Raw genomic sequence first — 19,751 nt, 5'->3', positions numbered from 1 at the left:
ACGGGATTTTGATATAGATGGCGCTAATAAATTAAAGTGATACCAAAATAATTAATTTAATTTTATAAATTGATAAAAATACACATCATACTAAGGACAATTACTTATTACAACCTAGCAACATGGAAATTTCATGTACTTTACATAATTAATTTTTTAGTTATACAAAAAGAATAATAAGTTTAAAAATTCAAAAAAGTCCAACAATCCCATTATCGTGTCCTTTATCGTTTTTTTTTTCATTGTATTTCGTAAAATTCATTTCCTTTTGTACTTTAAAAAGAAAAAATATAACAATTTCAAAACTCGCACATAATCATTTAAAATTAATTAAAAAATATTAATTTTTTTCTTAAATTTCTATCTACGAAACCTTCCACCTTTTAAAAACGCCAACGTCTTTTGCATTAACGGAGCTTTTTTAGGTTTAACCGCCCCCGAACTATTATTACTCGACGCTCTAACAGGATTTGGAACGGAAACTTGGGCATTTGAACTTCCAGCTGCAATCGCATTTAATCTCGATTGTGGCGTAATCAACGGTTTCTTATCAATCCCATTCTTAGCTTGTTTCCGAATAACATCCCGCGGCGGTTTTACAAAACTATCAATGTACGCCAATTTAGTTTGCCGAACTGGAGTTGATTTCTCTTGCGCCACCTTTATATTTTCAGTTAAAGCTTTCAATTTCGCCTCGCGCTCATCTAAACAACGCATATACATTTCACGCCACGATTCCAATTCTTCCCTACGCTTATTTTTAAAATCTTTCGAACAATGAAATTGCCACAATTCGTCAGTATCTTCGATTAAATAAGGATTGTAATGTTCCATTGTGTAAAGTTGTTGAGGTGACGCTTTATCTAATACTGGTTTTAAAATTGCGTAAGGAACTCCTCCAGTGTATTCTAAAGCTGTATTAAAAACGATTTTATAAAGAATAAATTGGGATAAATTGTTTCTCACCATCTATATTATCCTGTAAGACTCTTATACACAATTCGAATAAGCTTGGAATTGAGTTAAAAAACATTTTATTACCGGAATAAACTTTAGTTCTAAAAAAGATTGTTTAGTTTTTTTATTGAAATGTGGGGTTAATTTATAATGTCCGACCGAAATTTTAATTTCGGCCTAAAATAGGGATTTTAGAGAAGTTTTGGTTTCAAATCTAAGTAAAACCTGCTCTTTATTAGGCTTTACAGGACATTTTATTATAGGTTCACAAAAATCGAAGGTGATATTGAGCGCAACAGTATTAGATCACGACCATACCGGCGCCTATATCCCTAGGCTGTGTGGCGCATACTCTGCAATTAGTCATAAAAGATGTTTTGATTCAAAGTCTTGCAGCATTGTTTGTTGCAAAACATAGAAATCAGGTGGAATAGCACCTACTTAATGTTGCAGCGACTTGTAGAGCAAAAAAGAGTAATAAATCTCTATGCCATTAAGCATGGAGGTATAATGGAGGTATAATAAATGTGCTAAAATATTTTTATGAGGCTACACTCGACATATCCTCTGATAGTGCCCGTATTTCGATTATTATACCATTATTGGCTGTATTAAACAATAAACTTTAACTTCAAAACGTAGTAAAAAGAAAACTCTATGAATTTTGAAATAAACGATTTGATTATGCGAAAGAAAATTCTTTTCTTATAACATCTACGTTATTCGACCCAAGATTTAAAACCAAATATATGACTTCTGCAGATATAGATATTGCCATGAGTGAAATGAGAAACTTTTTGAATCAGATAAAAAAAGAGAACACCCAGGAAAAGAAGTTTATGGGAAACTCATGACAACTCAACAGAAGATTGTAATCACCACAAGATATAATGGAGAAAATCCATAACTTTTTGAACTAAGACTTTAGCGGAATGCCGATATATACTCTCATCTTCAGGGAGTCATTCTTTAGCAAAATTTAAGGGTACTTTGCTATATGAAATGAGTGGCTTCAACTCCCCTGGGGAGCTATACCCCTACAAAAATGGCGGAATTGTTGAAACTGTCATTTTTCTGACGTTTATTTTCGTTATTTCGTCACCTACTTTGATTGTAATTTGTTGATTTAGTATTTTCAGAAAACGCATTTTTTCTTATACAACCATATGCTTGATATGTTTATCGCACAGAGTTATCCTCTATCAAAGTATGCAAAAAAAAACATATACATCCCATTTAAAACAACAATGTTGGTTACCATAGCAACGAAACAAAAAACAATACAAACAAGCAAATGTCGCCAAAAAATGCGCCACGATTAATAAAGAAACTTGTATTTGAAACATTTTTCTTTAAAATCACAAATTGCGAAGTTATTGGCTATATTTCAGACATTTGATACACCCTGTATACAGGTGTCTCAGCGAGACCGGTCATTAGATGTTTCTGGGGTTTTGGTCAAAATAAAAATTTGATAATTCAGATTTAAGTATAATCAATTGCGTTCTCTTCGACTAAAATATTTTCAGATTTCTAACACTTCCGGTTATACCGGAAGTCGCCCCTACTTTATTTTTTTAAATGGAACCCTAAATATTTTTACATATTTGGATTTGTCGATTTTCAAGGTTTATGAATAACGTTACTTTTTGCAATTTGGTTTGGCCGTTCTCGAGTTATTCGATTTTTTCTACAAAAATCTGCACTCAAATACAAAAATGTTATACTCAATTTTTCGGATATCAATTTGGGATTCAGAACATGCTTAAGCAACATAATGGAGTGTGTTTTGGTGCCGAGAATGGCTGTCTAGATCCTTTGGTCATTTTACTATGGCACGTTAACTTTTCGAAATTTGGAAGTACCATAACTTAATTCTTTTAAAGAGCACCCCCATATTTTATTACTTAGTCGTCTTCGGCGTCTCATTTTACATCTTTTATACCCCATATGTCCTATACCTAACATTAATAGTTTGGGAAATAATTATGGTTTTTTGAAAAATGCACACATACAGTGTGTCCCAGGATAGATGTTACAAGAGGTATGACTTAAAAATGTTTGAATTTTATTTTAAAGCTGAGGAATTAAGCCCTACTTGGTGTGGAGAGAATTTTAAGTAATTTTCATATTTTGAAAATCAACTCGGCCTTGATAGTAAAGCGAAAACTATTTTGAGTTCAGGTAAAGTAAGCTTTTTGTTCATGATACTGCAAAATATCATTAAGAAAAGTTGTTCAGAATGAGAAATTATGGCGCTATGCATAATTTCAGAAAGATCTACCTACATTAATTAAACCACCATATTTTAGGTTACGATGTATATGTCATCCTGTATATGTATACAGGTTGGTTCAGTTTTTAATCGGGAAACTTTACTGCCAAAATAGCACAAGTTTTTTTATATAAAAATAGGATCGCAACTCGTTTGTTTTCGAGTTATTATGTTGAGTCAAAAATTTACATTTTGTTTTGTATTTCGGCTGTAAGTAAACCGTAGAATTTGAAACTTTGTACTTATTTACTACTGGTTAAGACCTTATTTTCAAGCATACCTAAAACTTCTCTAGCGCCCTCTAAGGGGATGAAATTCACCACTCCCTTGATATTTTTTATAAGAACTTTTTAACGCTATGGAATATTAACATAAAAAAATATGGGCTGTAAAGCTCATTCTTTAGTGGTACTTTTTTGTCTCTTTGGTATTTCCTTTAAAGTTAATAGTTTCCGTGTAAAAAAATAAAATGTAGTACCATGTACCACTATGTGCCGCCATGTTTAGTTAAAATTATTCTAAAAGTTGGTTCTGAGAACTTGTAGGTTTTATTTACGGTGAATCCTCATAATTATTGATGATTATTAATAATTTTTGACTGTTATTAAGCAAGAGTAGCCGTGACTAAACCCAAAACTTTCTAATTCTAGGTCTAGTGCTAGTTCTAGTGACAGTGTTAGATAGCGCGTTAGTATTAGATTACGCTAGATTGTTGTATATTGATATTGAAGTAAAACTAGACCTAGAACTAGAAAGTTTCGGGTTTATTTACCACATACTATATACTTTACCAGCCAAACATACTTTTAAAAGTTAGAAGATCTTTTAGCGAAAGAATTAGTAACCTTATTGAGGTTAATGGGGGTCTCATTGAACATTAAGTGTTTTTTAAATTTTGTACATTATAAAATAAACAATAAATAAATGATATAGTAGAAACCACGAGAGCTGGCAGTGACAGTTCGCTTAAAAATGGTATGAATCAAGATATGGACGTACGACTTAGATTATTTCACCACATACATATAAATGTAGGTTATGTTAGTAATGGAGGTTATATGTCAAAGATATTATTTAATGATTTTCCTTTCAAAGAAAACATTTTCGGCTTGTGAAAACACTAACAGATTCATGACAACGCTCACAAGACGTTTCGATTTGAGGTTATAATTATAGAGTTACATCCCTTGGAAGAACAGACGTAGTACAGCAGACATATTAAACTAATACTATCTCTTTCTAACACACATTACTCTCTAGCCATTTGTGAAATACGTATGGCATTTGTAATAGCGGAAAACGATGATTTACTGCCAGCTCTCGTGGCGTCTACTATACCAAAATTTCAAAACTGTACGAATAATGGAATCTATACAGGTGTCCCGAAACTCAACGTCAAGCGGGCACCGGGTGAGAGGCCAACCCATACCTGTTCTGGTAAAAATAAGAAAAAAATCTGTCTCTTAGTTAAGTAGTAATAGACACATTTATGAAAATGTTAAAAATCGTTCCCGTACATCATATCTTTAAGGTACTATGGCCAGAAATGTTCGCAATTTAATAGTGATTTTTTTAATAATGTATTCCTAATGAATCATGGTACTATAGCAGTCACAAGTCGAACAACAAAAGTCGTTAGTTTTGCAAAAAAAATTATTAGTTTGATTGAGTTCAGGTTGAAAGAATTTATGTCTATTAAGTTTGACACACGATTTCTAAACAAAGGACTAGTACAACACCCTTGGCAAGTTATTTTAAAAGATGGCCTGTTTAGTCAAGATTTCAAAATGGTATAACACTTGCCATTTTTCTTTTCTTAAAAAAATATGATTGACTATTTTTCTGCAAAAAACGCGTTATTTAAAAAATTCATACTTTATCACGTTTTTCTTTTAAAACTAACTTAATACAACTGTTAATTTACACCATTATTAAAAAAGAACCACTGACTAAAGCATAGCAGTGATCACTGCTCGAGAAATAGCAAATCAAGAGGGACATGTAGTTTTTACTATTAACCTAACTACTATGTGTCAAAAGTTGTAATACATTTTCCGAAGATACTATACTCTGTTTTTAAACCAGGAGGAGTATTTTAAATTTGTCACCAGATTGACCTTGCACGTGATTGGTTGAATGCGAGGAAGGTTCACACAGGCAATTTTGAATTTTGATTTTGAATTTGAAGGTTAGGTAATTGACAATTCGACAGTTTCGTGTCATTATTGTAAATTTTGTGTTCTTAAACCCTTCTTTATTATATTTTGAAATAAATACACTCATAACTCCAATGTTAATTTGTATGTTTAGTGTTGACGATAACAAACGAAAATAAATACAATAATAAATAAATAATAATAATTATTAATTTAAATTTACCGCCAAAATATCTAGTGATATTTTCTGGTGATTTTTCCTAGTGTAAATCTGACTTTCGCGTTTACTCCTCCTGGTTTAAAAACAGAGTATAGTTCTAGTGCAAGTGTTAGTTCTAGTTTTAATTGTTATTCAGCGCTAAGTTGTATATTTTTAAGTTTCGGGTTTAGCCCTGTGTCTTCAGACGCTGAATGTTAGGTAAGGTTAGTTTTGTTTACAAACATTAATTATACCATGAAGTATTCTTTGGCAATTAGTAATGGCAATTATAGCGTGAAGTTTTCTTTTGTAATGTCAATTATAGCGTGAAGGAATGTTCGGTAAGGTTAGTTTTGTTTACAAACATTAATTATACCATGAAGTTTTCTTTGGCAATTAGTAATGGCAATTATAGCGTGAAGTTTTCTTTTGTAATGTCAATTATAGCGTGAAGGAATGTTAGGTAAGGTTAGTTTTGTTTACAAACATTAATTATACCTTGAAGTTTTCTTTGGCAATTATACTCTGTTTTTAAACCAGGAGGAGTATTTTAAATTTGTCACCAGATTGACCTTGCACGTGATTGGTTGAATGCGAGGAAGCTTCACACACAGGCAATTTTGAATTTGAAGGTTAGGTAATTGATAATTCGACAGTTTCGTGTCATTATTAGGTTCGTTCCAACCGCACTTTTGACTGCCAATTAACAGTCACCAGCCTGCGCAGTTGAAAAGTGCTGTCCATCCGACCCGTGGACGTGCCGCGGACTGGTCGGCGACAAGTCAAATGCGTACCTGGTTTCGACGATGTACGGTTTGTCACGTTCTTTAGCGCTTGCGCATAACTCATTTCCAATTGTGCAGCCGGTCTGTTTGTATCTCTTATGGGTATCTTTACCATCAAGCGTGTCTGTCACGACGAGCTGAGTCTATATCTATGTGGCAAACTACTGGCACTATTTCTCTGAAAATTTGTATATAGCGTTTATCCGAGGTGCTCGTTTCAGCTAAAATATTTTCAGTTTTCTCCAACTTCCGGTTATACCGGAAATGGACCCAACTTCGTTATTTTAAATGGAATGCACCAATTTTTATAGAATTTTTAAGATCCCACTAAATTTTAATACAATTTGATACAAGTCATCATATGTCTAGAGTGCACCATTTATGAATTATTTCAGTTTTTTCGAAAATTATGCAGATGCAACCCTTCATAATAAAAGTAATTTTCGAAATTACAGGAGTCCGGCCAAATATTCTCAGGGTTTGCACAGAGAGGACCCATAGGTTACATAACCCTTTAAAAGTTTTTTAAAAAATTATACAGAGTTGTCAGAAATTTGCCCCGAATTTCCCTATCTCGAAAAGTCGAAAATTTCATCTTTTTAAATGGCAACCCCAATTGGGGGTTGCTTTTCAAGTATTATGTAAGCTGTGGGTCGTCTCTGTGCAAACTTTGAGAATATTTGGCCGGACTCGACTGTAATTTCGAAAAATTATATTTATTGTGAAGGGTTGCATCTGCCAAAAATTTCGAAAAGACTGAAATAATTGAAAAATGACATGAAAGACATACATAGAAAAATAATATAAATATATATATATATATAGAAGCATTACTCCCCACTATTTTTTCGGTCAAATTGATTTCAACGCCTCTAGTGGTCTGTGGTACCTACTACTTTTAATAAAGCGCGAAATTTAAAAGTATTTTTATTCAGTTAATGGTTATTAATTATTGATTTCAACTTCCACCAGTCAACATGAAAATGATAACAGTAAAGGTATCATTTTCATGTTGACTGGTGAAAATTTGAATTTTGTTTTCACTTCGTTTTGTCTGCAACAAAACGCATGCACTTTCGACTCTTCAGAGTACCACGAGAAAAAATGAAAGGAATTTTGGCGTAATGTCATCAATGAAATGTAATGTCAGAATGACATAGTTTTAAAGTTCCCGCTTGACTTTCAAAATGGCGGCAAACCGCGGTACTTTGTAAATCTAGGGACTTTAAGCAATTTGTGCTTACAGTGCCATCTAGCCGTCCGTGGTACCCATTAAATATCTGTCTTTTTTTATACGTATTGAGTTAACACACCGTGAAGACATATGATGACTTATATCAAATTGTATTAAAATTTGGCGGGGATCTCGAAAATTTAATAAAAGTTGTTAAAATAACGAAGTTAGGGTCTATTTCCGGTATAACCGGAAGTTGGAGAAATCTGAAAATATTTGAGCTGAAACGAGAACTTCGGGTAAACCCATATGAAAATTTTCACAAAAATAGTGCAGGTAGTTTGCCATATACATATAGACTCAGCTCGTCGTGACAGACCCTGTACAGGATGTCCAAATTTCGATGGGTTTGTAGGGTATCTCAGTTATTATGAAAGATAGAAAGTTGCGGCATTCGCGAATCTACTTTTTTGGGAAATTTACAATGGCGCAAACCAAATTTTCATATCCCTCTTCGTTTTTGATATACAGGGAGTGTTTCAAAATTTACGATTTTCAGACACCTCCTGTATCTCGGCTATCCGGAAACGTAAAAACGGGTTCTAATAGATTTTTTCACGTAGAATCCAATGGTGCACGTAGAATTTTTCTAGTCGTCACGGTTTTTGAGTTATTAAGAGTTAAGTATTTTAGAAGTTGAGTATACAGTATTTGAGTTGTCTCAAAAACTCAAAAACCGTGATGACTAGAAAAATTCTACGTGCGCCATTGGATTCCACGTGAAAAAATCTAGTAGAACCCGTTTTTACTTTTCTACTAAGTTTCCGGATAGCCGAGATACAGGAGGTGTCTGAAAATCGTAAATATCACTCATCAAAAACGAAGAGGGCTATGAAAATTTGTTTTGCGCCATTGTATTCGCGAAAGCCGCAACTTTCTATCTTTCATAATAACTGAGATACCCTACAAACCCATCAAAATTTGGACACCTGTACATTTGGATTTGGATTATTCTCTACTCTTTTACATGTTTCTGGTGTTTTGTTTAACAAATTTTTAAGAACTTTTATTTTATATGTATGTTTTATGATAAGTTTCATAGACAACTTAATCAAAAAAGTGAAAGAACATGCATATTTTTATTTCATTTTTTTAGTAAGGGTTATTATGGGGTTATTACGCTTTTTTTACATTTGTAATTAATGCTACTTTAGTTCATTATTGTTAAAAAAATGATTAAATGGATTTCGTTTGAAATGGTAAATTGTAGTTGCAGCGCTAACTATCGGCAGGGTTGGATATAAAACGTACATAGAAATTGAAAACCGTTCCAACAGCGTTGACGAAATGTACGCGTACACGAACGTGTCCACGGACGAACATGCGCAGAAAAAAGTCCTGTACTAGTCGTGTACGCGTACAGGACGAGTCAAATTTGTGCGGTTGGAACGAACCTATTGTAAATTTTGTGTTCTTAAACCCTTCTTTATTATATTTTGAAATAAATACACTCATAACTTCAATGTTAATTTGTATGTTTAGTGTTGACGATAACAAACGAAAATAAATACAATAATAAGTAAATAAATAAATAATAATAATTATTAATTTAAATTTACCGCCAAAATATCTAGTGATATTTTCTGGTGATTTTTCCTAGTGTAAATCTGACTTTCGCGTTTACTCCTCCTGGTTTAAAAACAGAGTATAAAACGTTAAAAAATAACGAAAATAATTTTTTTTTCAAGTAAAAGTTATGTGAAATTATGCTGTCTACCCAACTAAAGAAAAAAAAATTATAGATTTTAAAAAATAGCGAAATTAGTACTAACATCCGGTATAACCGGAAGTAGAAAGAGAATGATATCATGTCGTAATAATCCGGCCTAATTATGCATTCCAAATGGTTTTCTTATATCACTAATAATAAAAAAAATATGGGGGTGAGCCACTTTTGAGGGACACATCTTGTATTAATTCCTTCTTTTCAAAGAAAAGTTTCGGCTCAAAATTGAGTTTCGGTCGGACACATTAAATAATTTACCTTTGGTTTTTTTGCGACATAACTAAACTTAAAGCTTCGTCATCATTCAAAGCTTTCCCCCTCGCCAAATTTTGCATACTATCGTATAAAGGATTCGCTAATGGTCGATAATTTGGTGTTATCATAGGTAATAGACTTGATATGTTTATATCGACGTCGTTTTTAGGTGGTGGGGGCGGTACCTGAAAAAAATTGATTTAAAAAGTAATCAAAAATTATTAAAATTAATTAAATAAAAATTACCACCACTTCTATTTTAGAAGAAGAAGTAGAAACTTTTTTATCTCTTTCTTTACTTTTTTCTTGTTTACTACTTTCTCTATCTTTTTCCTTCTTTTTCTCTTTTTTATCTTCTTTATCTAACGATTCTTTACGATAAGATTTTTCAGGAGTTTTTTCTCGTATACTTCGTTCAGGTTTTATTTTTTTATTACTATTAGTAACAACAGTACTCTTACTTGTGGATGGTTCTAACATTCCTAAAGCGTCCGCGAAACTCGTCCCAGATTCAGAACAAATCCCATTTTCATTACGATTCGATTTCGATTCTTTTTTAATTGAATGTTTCTTTTCATCTTTTCTTTCATCTTTTTTTTCATCTTTCTTTTCATCTTTTTCCTTACTTTTCGATTTTTTATCATAACTCTCCCTCTTTGACTCCTTTTTTGACTCTTTCACCACCAATTGTGAAGAATTTAAAGATTGATTACTTTCTTTATGTTTACTTTCAGTACGTGATTTATCTTTAATCCTTTTACTTTCATTTACATTTTCATCTTCCTTACTATGATGACTTTTATGTTTTTTTGAATGACTTCTTTCATTGTCCACCTCATTTTTACGTTTATTTGATGAATTTGATTTAAATCTGTCTTTTTCTTTATTACTTTTAATTTTTTCTGGTGATCTACTTGGTGATTTATCTTTCTTATATTTGTATTCTTTCTCTTTTCGATCATAATCTTTATATCTTTTATCCTTTGAACTCTTTTTATGGTGGTGGTGGTGACTTTTATATTTTTCTCTTGGTGGTGATTCACTTTTATGTCTTTTTACATTTTCATATCTATCTGAATCGTTTTCGTCTTCTTCATCGTCGTTTTCACTTTCCGAAGATTTCTCATCCGAACTTGTGTTTTCACTCTCCGAATCTGAATTATCCGATCTATTTTTCGATTTATCACTTTGTCTATGACTAGAATCGCTTTTACCATTAGGTTCTAAAAAATTAAAGATTTATTTAACACTAAAATCAAAAAATTCATTTTGACATATTCAAACTCCTCAAAATTGACAATCAATCATACCAACTTAACAAAACAAATTTTACCAAACCATTTTATTCTTATTATTTTTTCAAATTACTTCAATTCCTTATCATTAATTATTACTATTTTATAGGAAATACCATTTTTATTGGTATCATCACAGTCCTGATTTTGAGAGACCATTAATTTCCATTTATTAACCAACTCTCTGGATGCGTCCCCAACTTTTCCTTCCATTTTCCTCATTGCATTCACCGTCCTCCCAACTCCAGTCTCTTCCAAATGCCCCACCGTAATTGGTAAGTTGGAGAGTTTGAAGATGCAATGCAAAAGCTAATTTATTCGCAATTAAAATGAAAATCTCTAATCAACAATAATAATTACCTTGGCCGTATTGTCATCCTTAAGTCCTCTATTCAAGTTTCTCTGGTAATGTTCGATGGCTTCGATGAGTTTATCGTCGGACATCGTGTGAGGTTTTTATTCGATTTTCGGTGGTACCTTCAAGATTGTTCAATGAAAAACGTAAACATCTGCTCCACTATGGCACCGAATCCGACGAATTCGGAAACAATTTAACGTCTATTTCCGGTCATTTTTTTAGATTTTGTTGCACTTCGAACGTTCACAAATCGTCGATTAAAAATCTTAATAAAAACTCGAAAACGATGTTGTACATGTCATTTAATATTTCACTTTCTATATCTTATGTTGGTATTGCCCTTAAATGACTTAAATGTCAAACGAATTTATGTTGGCGTTACTTTTTCTTTGTATAAATATAATCTTTATTACCCATAGCATTAAAATATAACATTTATTACCGAAATACACCGAATGAGTATGAATTAAATCTAATCAATTAAATCACCTTTCGAGTTTTGTATCTAACTTCAGTGTTGTTTTGATTTTTGACGTAACACATCAAAATGACAGTTTATAACATTTATATTTTCGATAGAAACGGCACTTTGCTTTATTATCACGAATGGAATCGGTTTAAACAATCGGGGATGACTAAAGATGAAGAAGCAAAGTTAATGTACGGTATGTTATTTTCATTGAAATCGTTTGTGATGAAAATTTCCCCATTGGATGTGAAAGATGGTTTTCAATACTATAAAACGTCGAAATACACTTTGCATTATTTAGAAACACCATCCGGACTTAAATTTGTTATTAACACGGATAATGGGGCTCAAGGTGTTAAGGAGATACTCCAACAAATTTATAACCAAGTTTTCGTTGAGTATGTGGTCAAAAATCCTTTGGTGAAAATGAACGAACCGATTGAATCAGAATTATTTAAAAGCAAATTGGATGTTTTTGTGAAAAGTTCGCCGATTTATATATCAAAAAGTGCTTAGATTATAAATAAAGGTATAAGAATTAGGTTTAGTTAAATTGAATGAAATAAAACCATTTTTAAGTTAATAAAGAATTCATTTCACCTTATTAATACAAATAAATAAAGGTATAAGAATTAGATTTACTTAAATGGAATGAAAAAATAAAACCATTTTTAAGTTAATAAAGAATTCATTTCACCTTATTAATACAATTAAATAATAAATATGCTTCAATAAAAAAATAGAGAGTACATTTAAATTTAATACTAAAAACATTATTAATTAATAAATTAAGAGTTATATTTTTTGAATTCTAACATAAAGTTAACTAATCCTTGAACATCACTATATAAAACTGCATTATACAAGGAAGCTCTTATCCCACCAACAGATCTATGCCCTTTTAATTGATGCATATTTAATTTTTGAGCTTCAGCCAAAAATTTCTCTTCCAAAGCTTCATTTCCTTCAGCTCCTCCAACTCTAAATGGAATGTTCATGCGGCTCCTACAATTTGCGTCAATTGGACAACTGTAGAAGCCGTTTGATTCTTTTATTGTGTTGTATAACAATTCGCTTTTTTTAGCTGCTTGGCGTTCCATTTCGGGGACTCCACCGTTCTTTTTAATCCATTCGAATACTAAATTCATCACGTAAACGCTAAAACAAATTAATTTATTAATCGACATGTGGCTTAAAAATCGACGATTTTTTTTTAATCAATAATAATTCATATATCAATTTTGACATATTTGTAATCTTCATTAAAAATCCTTTAAAATGAGTACAAACACGACATATTTATCTTCAATGTTAATGAAGTTATGGTCAACTTCCGGTTAGAAATGTCAACCTCAATTTTGACATATTTGCATTTTTATTTATTATTTATAATTGTGAAAAATCCTTTAAAATGAGCCCAAACATAATACGTTTAATTCCAATATTACTCGAGATATAAGCAACTTCCGGTTTGAAATGTCAATGTCATTTTGATATATTCTTAAATTTTATAAAATTTGCAACAAAAACAAAAATATAATTAAAAAAAACTCAAATTAAGGTTGGTATTAATATTTAAAAATTAAATTGCTATCTTCATTGTTGCTAACTTCAGGTTTAATGTTTTTTATTCTAACTTTTTTGTTTTTTGAGATAAGTGCGTCATGTTTGGACTCATTTTAAAGGTTATTTTATAAAGATTACGAATATAATAATAAAATATAAATTAATATATAAATTATCAATGTTTAAATGTAAACTTAAATGTTTAAACTTATATAATATAAATTATAATTCTAGGTCTAGTGTTAGTTCTAATTTTAGTGCAATAAAAATATGCAACATAGTGATATCTTATGCTTTAGCTATTTCTGATTCCATTATCATCGTGATTTTGTTAAAAAAGGGATGGAAAACGATGAAAAGTAATTTTTATTTGAATCAGTGCTACAATGTTTCGAGGAAAACTTTACTCTTTTTCAGGCACAACTGAAAGGCACAAAATCGGAGATAAAACTTAAAATACAAATATAAAATCAAACAAAGTTTAAAAATTAAAATTACCGTCAAGTTATGAGATAACAAATGGCGAACGAAATACAAAAATGTTTTAATTTTTATCTCCGATTTTGTGCCTTTCAGCTGTGCCTGAAGAAGAGGAAAGTTTTCCTCGAAACATTGTAATTAGAATCATAGTAGGCGCCGAAATAACGCCGTTGACAGTTTTAAATGTCAAAAAAGTTACAGTTTCAACAATTATGAATAATTAATAATGTATGGTCATTGGCAACAGTCTTCGGCCATCAACTTTTTGGAAGGTTTTTAGCACTTCCGATGTTACAAATTTTTTTAAATATTTTTGATACTATTTTAGATTGTTATAATTTGTGGATCCGGGTAAATTTTATTGAACAGTGCGAACACAACTTCACTTTGAGTGCGTTTTCATTACCTGCACCGTACCCATATATTATTAATATTTGGATTCTTTGTCGTTCGCTTAATTGCGCCATTTTTGTTTAAACTGTCAATTTTTTGACATTTAAAGCTGTTTCGGCGCCTACTTTGATTGTAATTAGCTGATTTAAGACTTTCAAAAAACGCATTTTTTTTCGATTTGTTCTTATACAACTGTATGATTTGATATGTTCATCACATAGAGGGACTTATCCTCTATCAAAGTATGCAAAGAAAATATATGCATCCCATTTAAAATAACAATATTGGTTGCCATAGAAACGGAACAAAGAACAATGTAAACAAGCAAGTATCGCCAAAAAATGCGCCACAATTAATAAAGAATTTTTTATTTGAAACATTTTTCTTTAAAACCACAAATGGCGAAGATATTGGCTATATTCCAGACATTTGACACACCCTGTATGATAACTAACTTCAGGTGTAAAATGTCAACGTCAATTTTGACATATTTGTAATCTTCATTAAAAATCCTTTAAAGTGAGTACAAACACGACATATTTATCCTCAATATTAATAAAGTTATGGTCAACTTCCGGTTAGAAATGTCAACCTCAATTTTGACATATTCGTAATCGTGAAAAATCCTTTAAAATGAGCCCAAACACGATACGTTTAATTCCAATATTACTCGAGATTAAACTTCCGGTTTGAAATGTCAATGTCATTTTGATATATTCTTAATTTTTATAAAATGTCTTAAAATTTGCCATAAAAACAAAAATATAATAAAAAAAACAGAAATTAAGGTTGGTATTAATATTTAAAAATTAAATTGCTATCTTCATTGTTGCTAACTTCGGGTTTAATGTTTTTTATTCTAACTTTTTTGTTTTTTGAGATAAGTACGTCATGTTTCGACTCATTTTAAAGGTTATTTTATAAAGATTTCGAATATAATAATAAAATTAAAGTTGATATTAACGACTGAAAGTTTTTTTCTTAGCCGTGTGTCGAAACTCTTTCAAAAAACATCAAAATTACTTTTAGGTGCACGGCTAAACACGAATATTTCTAGGTCTAGTGTTAGTTCTAGGTTTAATGCAATAAAGATATGCAACATAGTGATATTTTATGCTAACTAGCGCTACCTACCAGTGTCACTAGAACTAACATTAGACCTAGAACTAGAAGTATTCGGATTTAGCCAAACGTCTCTCCAGACGGCTAAACCCGAATGATTCTAGTTCTAGGTCTTGTGTTAGTTGTAGTGATAATGCTAGTATAAAACTAGAACTAACACTAGAACTAGAACTAAAAACATTCAAGGTTAATGTTTTTTATTCTCTTTTTTTGTTTTTTGAGATAAATGTATTATGTTTGGACACATCTTAAAAGTTTTATTAATAAAAAATACATCATGAAAGAACACCATGAAGTTGTCCATTTGTTTATTATATGATAACTAACTTCAGGTGTAAAATGTCAACCTCAATTTTGACATATTTGTAATCTTCATTAAAAATCCTTTAAAATGAGTACAAACATGACATATTTATCTTCAATATTAATAAAGTTATGGTCAACTTCCGGTTAGAAATGTCAACCTCAATTTTGACATATTCGTAATTGTGAAAAATCCTTTAAAATGAGCCCAAACACGATACGTTTAATTCCAATATTACTCGAGATTAAACTTCCGGTTTGAAATGTCAACGTCATTTTGACATATTCTTAATTTTTATAAAATGTCTTAAAATTTGCTACAAAAACAAGAATATAATAAAAAAAAACAGAAATTAAGGTTGGTATTAATATTTAAAAATTAAATTACTATCTTCATTGTTGCTAACTTCGGGTTTAATGTTTTATATTCTAACTTTTTTGTTTTTTGAGATAAGTACGTCATGTTTGGACTCATTTTAAAGGTTATTTTATAAAGATTACGAATATAATAATAAAATTAAAGTTGGTATTAACGGCTGAAAATTTTTTTCTTAGTCGTGCGTCTAAATTCTTTCAAAAAACATCAAAATTACTTTTAGGTGCACGGCTAAACACGAATATTTCTAGGTCTAGTGTTAGTGTTAGGTTTAATGCAATAAAGATATGCAACATAGTGTCACTAGAACTAACATTAGACCTAGAACTAGAAATATTCGGATTTAGCCCCACGTCTCTCCAGACGGCTAAACCCGAATGATTCTAGTTCTAGGTCTTGTGTTAGTTCTAGTGATAATGCTAGTATAAAACTAGAACTAACACTAGAACTAGAACTAAAAACATTCAAAGTTAATGTTTTTTATTCTCTTTTTCGTGTTTTGAGATAAATGCATCATGTTTGAACACATCTTAAAGGTTTTTTTAATAAAAAATGCATCATGAAAGAACACCATGAAGTTGTCCATTTGTTTATTATATGATAACTAACTTCAGGTGTAAAATGTCAACCTCAATTTTGACATATTTGTAATCTTCATTAAAAATCCTTTAAAATGAGTACAAACACGACATATTTATTTTCAATATTAATGAAGTTATGGTCAACTTCCGGTTTGAAATGTCAATGTCATTTTGATATATTCTTAATTTTTATAAAATATATAAAAATTATTATATAATATATTATATTAATATTTAAAAATTAAATTGCTATCTTCATTGTTGCTAACTTCGGGTTTAATGTTTTTTATTCTAACTTTTTTGTTTTTTGAGATAAGTACGTCATGTTTGGACTCATTTTAAAGGTTATTTTATAAAGATTACGAATATAATAATAAAATTAAAGTTGATCTTCAGCAAGTTATCTTCACTAAACTACCTATTGTTAGATAAAATTAACTTGAACTTACGAGAAAGTTGCTGGAGTATTATGAATGGAACTATTTTTGTCGATATTTGTGAAATCGAATACAGAGGGGCAAATTTTCATGGGATTCCCAATTAAATCGTCTCTAATAATAATAACGGTAACTCCAGCCGGGCCAATATTTTTTTGCGCCCCCGCTAAAATCACTCCAAACTTTGAAACGTCGAATTCTTTAGTCATAATACTTGATGACATATCGGAGACTAGGGGAACCCCGTTCGTTTCGGGGATATAATCGTATTCGACCCCATCGACGGTTTCATTTGCGCAATAATAAACGTACGATGCGTTCGGATCTAATTTCCAAGTGGATTGATCGGGGATTGAACCCGGTTTTTTAGCAACGGGAAAAACGTAGTTGACTTTTCCGTATTTTGCGGCTTCTTGGGCCGCTTTTGATGACCAAGTTCCTGTTACGCAATAATCGGCGGTTCCGGTACGATTCATTAAATTCATTGCTACGGCTGCAAATGCACCGGTTCCTCCACCTTGCATAAATAATATTTTATAGTTATCTGGAACCTTTCTGGAAAATAAAACGAAATAATAAGATTAAATAAATAAAAATTTTATTTTTCAAGATTATTAATCATGGTGTGATTTCATTGGAACGCAAAATCGAATAATAGCTTTGTTTTTTGAACCAAAAGGTCGCGTGTTTTTAGATAATAAGATATTATTGAAAGTTATACAACCAAACATACAAAAAAAAAGGAAGTTCTTTCGCTTATCAACAGTTATCATTTTTAACACATTGACCTCTTTGGGTCAAATCTCCTTCGGGTTTGAATCACCGGTAATAACCGGTTCTTATTATATTACAAAAACGATAAGGAATTAAATCAAATTTGATAAAAACACTTACAATAATTCCCGAACCGATTTTTGCGCATCACTATTTATTTTCATGTATTCTTTTGATCGGTGGCTTATTTCCATCACACTCATCCCCATTCCATTAAAATTAAGAAGCTCCTTTTGAACATATTCTAAAACCTAGAAATAAATTGAACCAATCAAATTGCATGGCGTGATGCACATAATTACAATGCGTTTTTTTTTTTTACTTACCTCTTGTGGTAATTTTGCTGGCCCAGCACCAAAATTTAACACCGTATTAACACTCCCCATTTTATTCTTAATGTTTTAATTCGAAAATTAGCAAGAAAATTAATGATTTTAAAAGGTCACTAAACTCAACACGTTCTCTTTAACACTGGTTGCAATTGAATTTTCTCAGCGAAACTGACCACTGCAGCCCGCTGAGCTCGCTTTTATATCAAATTCGAATCGAGAACAAAACTTTATTTACCAGTTTAGATTTAAACGTGTTGTTCGAGTAAAGTCTCGTGTTTCACAAGATTTTAATTTTGCAACGATTTCTTTTTCAAAATTGTCGTCGGTTTTAGTTTCATAATTTTAAAAACATTGATTTTTTGGAATTACGTTTCCAATCGCAAGACTAAACATTTTTTTTTACGTTTTAATCGAATGTTACAAAGGGTTATCAATTTGAACTGGATTTTACCAGTTCTAATTGTGCTATTGAAGATATCTTGGGTTCTAATTTCATTTTGATTAATTTTTTTTTATTGGGAACACGAGGAGGAGGTTTTGTTATCTTCCTTGTTTATTTAAAAACAAAACGAATTTTACCTCGTAAATAATAAATGTTAAATTTATATATTATTCTTCTTCGAATCATTTTTGCGTCAAATTGATACGATCTTTGTAAACAAATTGAAATTGGCGATGAATATTGCATAAGGTTCCTTAAACGTTGTTATGCGAGTGGAAAAATACGTCAACTTTTTCGGATTGATCTCTACGGGTGTGTTATCAGTTATCAGCTCATTTTCGTAGAGGAAAAAACCTCTCTCCTCCTATTTTAAAAACATATTTGTTATTTGTTACTAGGCGAGTTAACCTGATAGTATGCACTTTTAGTTGGCGATAAGAAATTCGGTGTCTCGTGATGCAAATAACACTGATAAGGGACCCCCACGGAGAATTTCGTTATTTATCGGGAAAAATTTTACGTTTTTAATGCAAAAAAATTCTGACAACCGAGATATTTTTCGCAAAAAGAAATTTTTGCACAAAGAAATATGCTTAAACACAGATGATATTAAAGTTTTTGAAAAAAAATCTGAATGCTACATTTACAGCTAATACTAATATAGTGTTCAAAAAGGCTACTATTAACTCAGAATATTCGAAGGAAAGTTTCTGTAAAAAGGCAAAAACATTAATAATAATAATAATAATAGTATACCTTGATGAAAAATGTCCTCAATTTGTGGTTCAGTGAGCGATCTAGCCCACATTTTCGCTGTCCGTTTCAAATTAATGTTTTGCTGATTCAAATTCTTTGATGTTAGAAATTCAATAAACTCATTGTATACCCTAGCCAAATAAAAAGTAAAGGGTTTTTGTGCTATTGATTTATTTGTTCGAATTGCAATGGCAAGCCCGTGAGATGCGCGAACTGCAAGATATCAGCATATCTGTACAATAACAATGGGATGGGAATGTTAAATCCCTTTGAGTTTTAACTGCCTTAATCACGACCGTCGTGACATACAACTGTTTTACTGTCATCAAACCAGATTCTTCAAACAACAGTACAGAAGGATAGATACGAGGTTTATGTAACATTACTTTCATAACAAGTTTTTGGGCTGTAATTACTTTTTGTAGGTGATGACCAGTGGACGAACCCCACGCAAGAATACCATACTGTAAGATAGGTTGA

At 31.2% G+C, this 19,751-nt stretch overlaps 3 protein-coding genes across 3 annotated transcripts; 1 reads left to right on the top strand and 2 right to left on the bottom strand.

Annotated features, from left to right (window-relative positions):
- Window positions 1–40: 40 nt before the first annotated feature.
- Window positions 41–11,608, bottom strand: LOC111414467 (transcription elongation factor B polypeptide 3-like). The gene is made up of 6 exons (XM_071195545.1): window positions 11,243–11,608; window positions 10,999–11,191; window positions 9,834–10,810; window positions 9,591–9,772; window positions 967–1,058; window positions 41–914 (listed from the first exon to the last, which is right to left on the bottom strand). The coding sequence occupies exons 1-6, from the start codon at window positions 11,324–11,326 to the stop codon at window positions 361–363; spliced, it is 2,082 nt and encodes a 693-aa protein (XP_071051646.1). The 5' UTR covers window positions 11,327–11,608; the 3' UTR covers window positions 41–360.
- Window positions 11,609–11,700: 92 nt separating this feature from the next.
- On the top strand, window positions 11,701–12,867 carry LOC111414478 (blocked early in transport 5). Its single transcript, XM_023045837.2, has one exon. The coding sequence runs from the start codon at window positions 11,788–11,790 to the stop codon at window positions 12,223–12,225; it is 438 nt and encodes a 145-aa protein (XP_022901605.1). The 5' UTR covers window positions 11,701–11,787; the 3' UTR covers window positions 12,226–12,867.
- On the bottom strand, window positions 12,378–18,238 carry LOC111414477 (probable phosphoserine aminotransferase). Its single transcript, XM_023045836.2, has 4 exons — window positions 18,068–18,238; window positions 17,862–17,992; window positions 16,980–17,522; window positions 12,378–12,867 (listed from the first exon to the last, which is right to left on the bottom strand). Exons 1-4 carry the CDS (start codon window positions 18,125–18,127, stop codon window positions 12,498–12,500), a joined length of 1,104 nt encoding a protein of 367 aa, XP_022901604.2. The 5' UTR covers window positions 18,128–18,238; the 3' UTR covers window positions 12,378–12,497.
- Between the last annotated feature and the right edge of the window lie 1,513 nt (window positions 18,239–19,751).

Source organism: Onthophagus taurus, chromosome 3 (assembly GCF_036711975.1).
Source record: "Onthophagus taurus isolate NC chromosome 3, IU_Otau_3.0, whole genome shotgun sequence".
Lineage (NCBI taxonomy): Eukaryota > Metazoa > Arthropoda > Insecta > Coleoptera > Scarabaeidae > Onthophagus > Onthophagus taurus.
This window is presented reverse-complemented; position numbering and strand designations above follow the sequence as displayed.

Bases quoted from the DNA above. Each gene is read 5' to 3' on its own strand.
- LOC111414467 (XM_071195545.1), bottom strand. From the start codon at position 11,326: ATGTCCGACGATAAACTCATCGAAGCCATCGAACATTACCAGAGAAAC. The intron at 11,192-11,242 runs GTAATTATTATT...CGAATAAATTAG, and splicing joins AGGATGACAATACGGCCAAG to CTTTTGCATTGCATCTTCAA. The intron at 9,773-9,833 runs GTAATTTTTATT...AATTTTTTTCAG, and splicing joins CTTCTAAAATAGAAGTGGTG to GTACCGCCCCCACCACCTAA.
- LOC111414478 (XM_023045837.2), top strand. From the start codon at position 11,788: ATGACAGTTTATAACATTTATATTTTCGATAGAAACGGCACTTTGCTT.
- LOC111414477 (XM_023045836.2), bottom strand. From the start codon at position 18,127: ATGGGGAGTGTTAATACGGTGTTAAATTTTGGTGCTGGGCCAGCAAAA. The intron at 17,523-17,861 runs GTAAGTGTTTTT...TTTATTTTCCAG, and splicing joins AAATCGGTTCGGGAATTATT to AAAGGTTCCAGATAACTATA. The intron at 12,868-16,979 runs GTAAGTTCAAGT...AATTTGTTTTAG, and splicing joins AATACTCCAGCAACTTTCTC to CGTTTACGTGATGAATTTAG.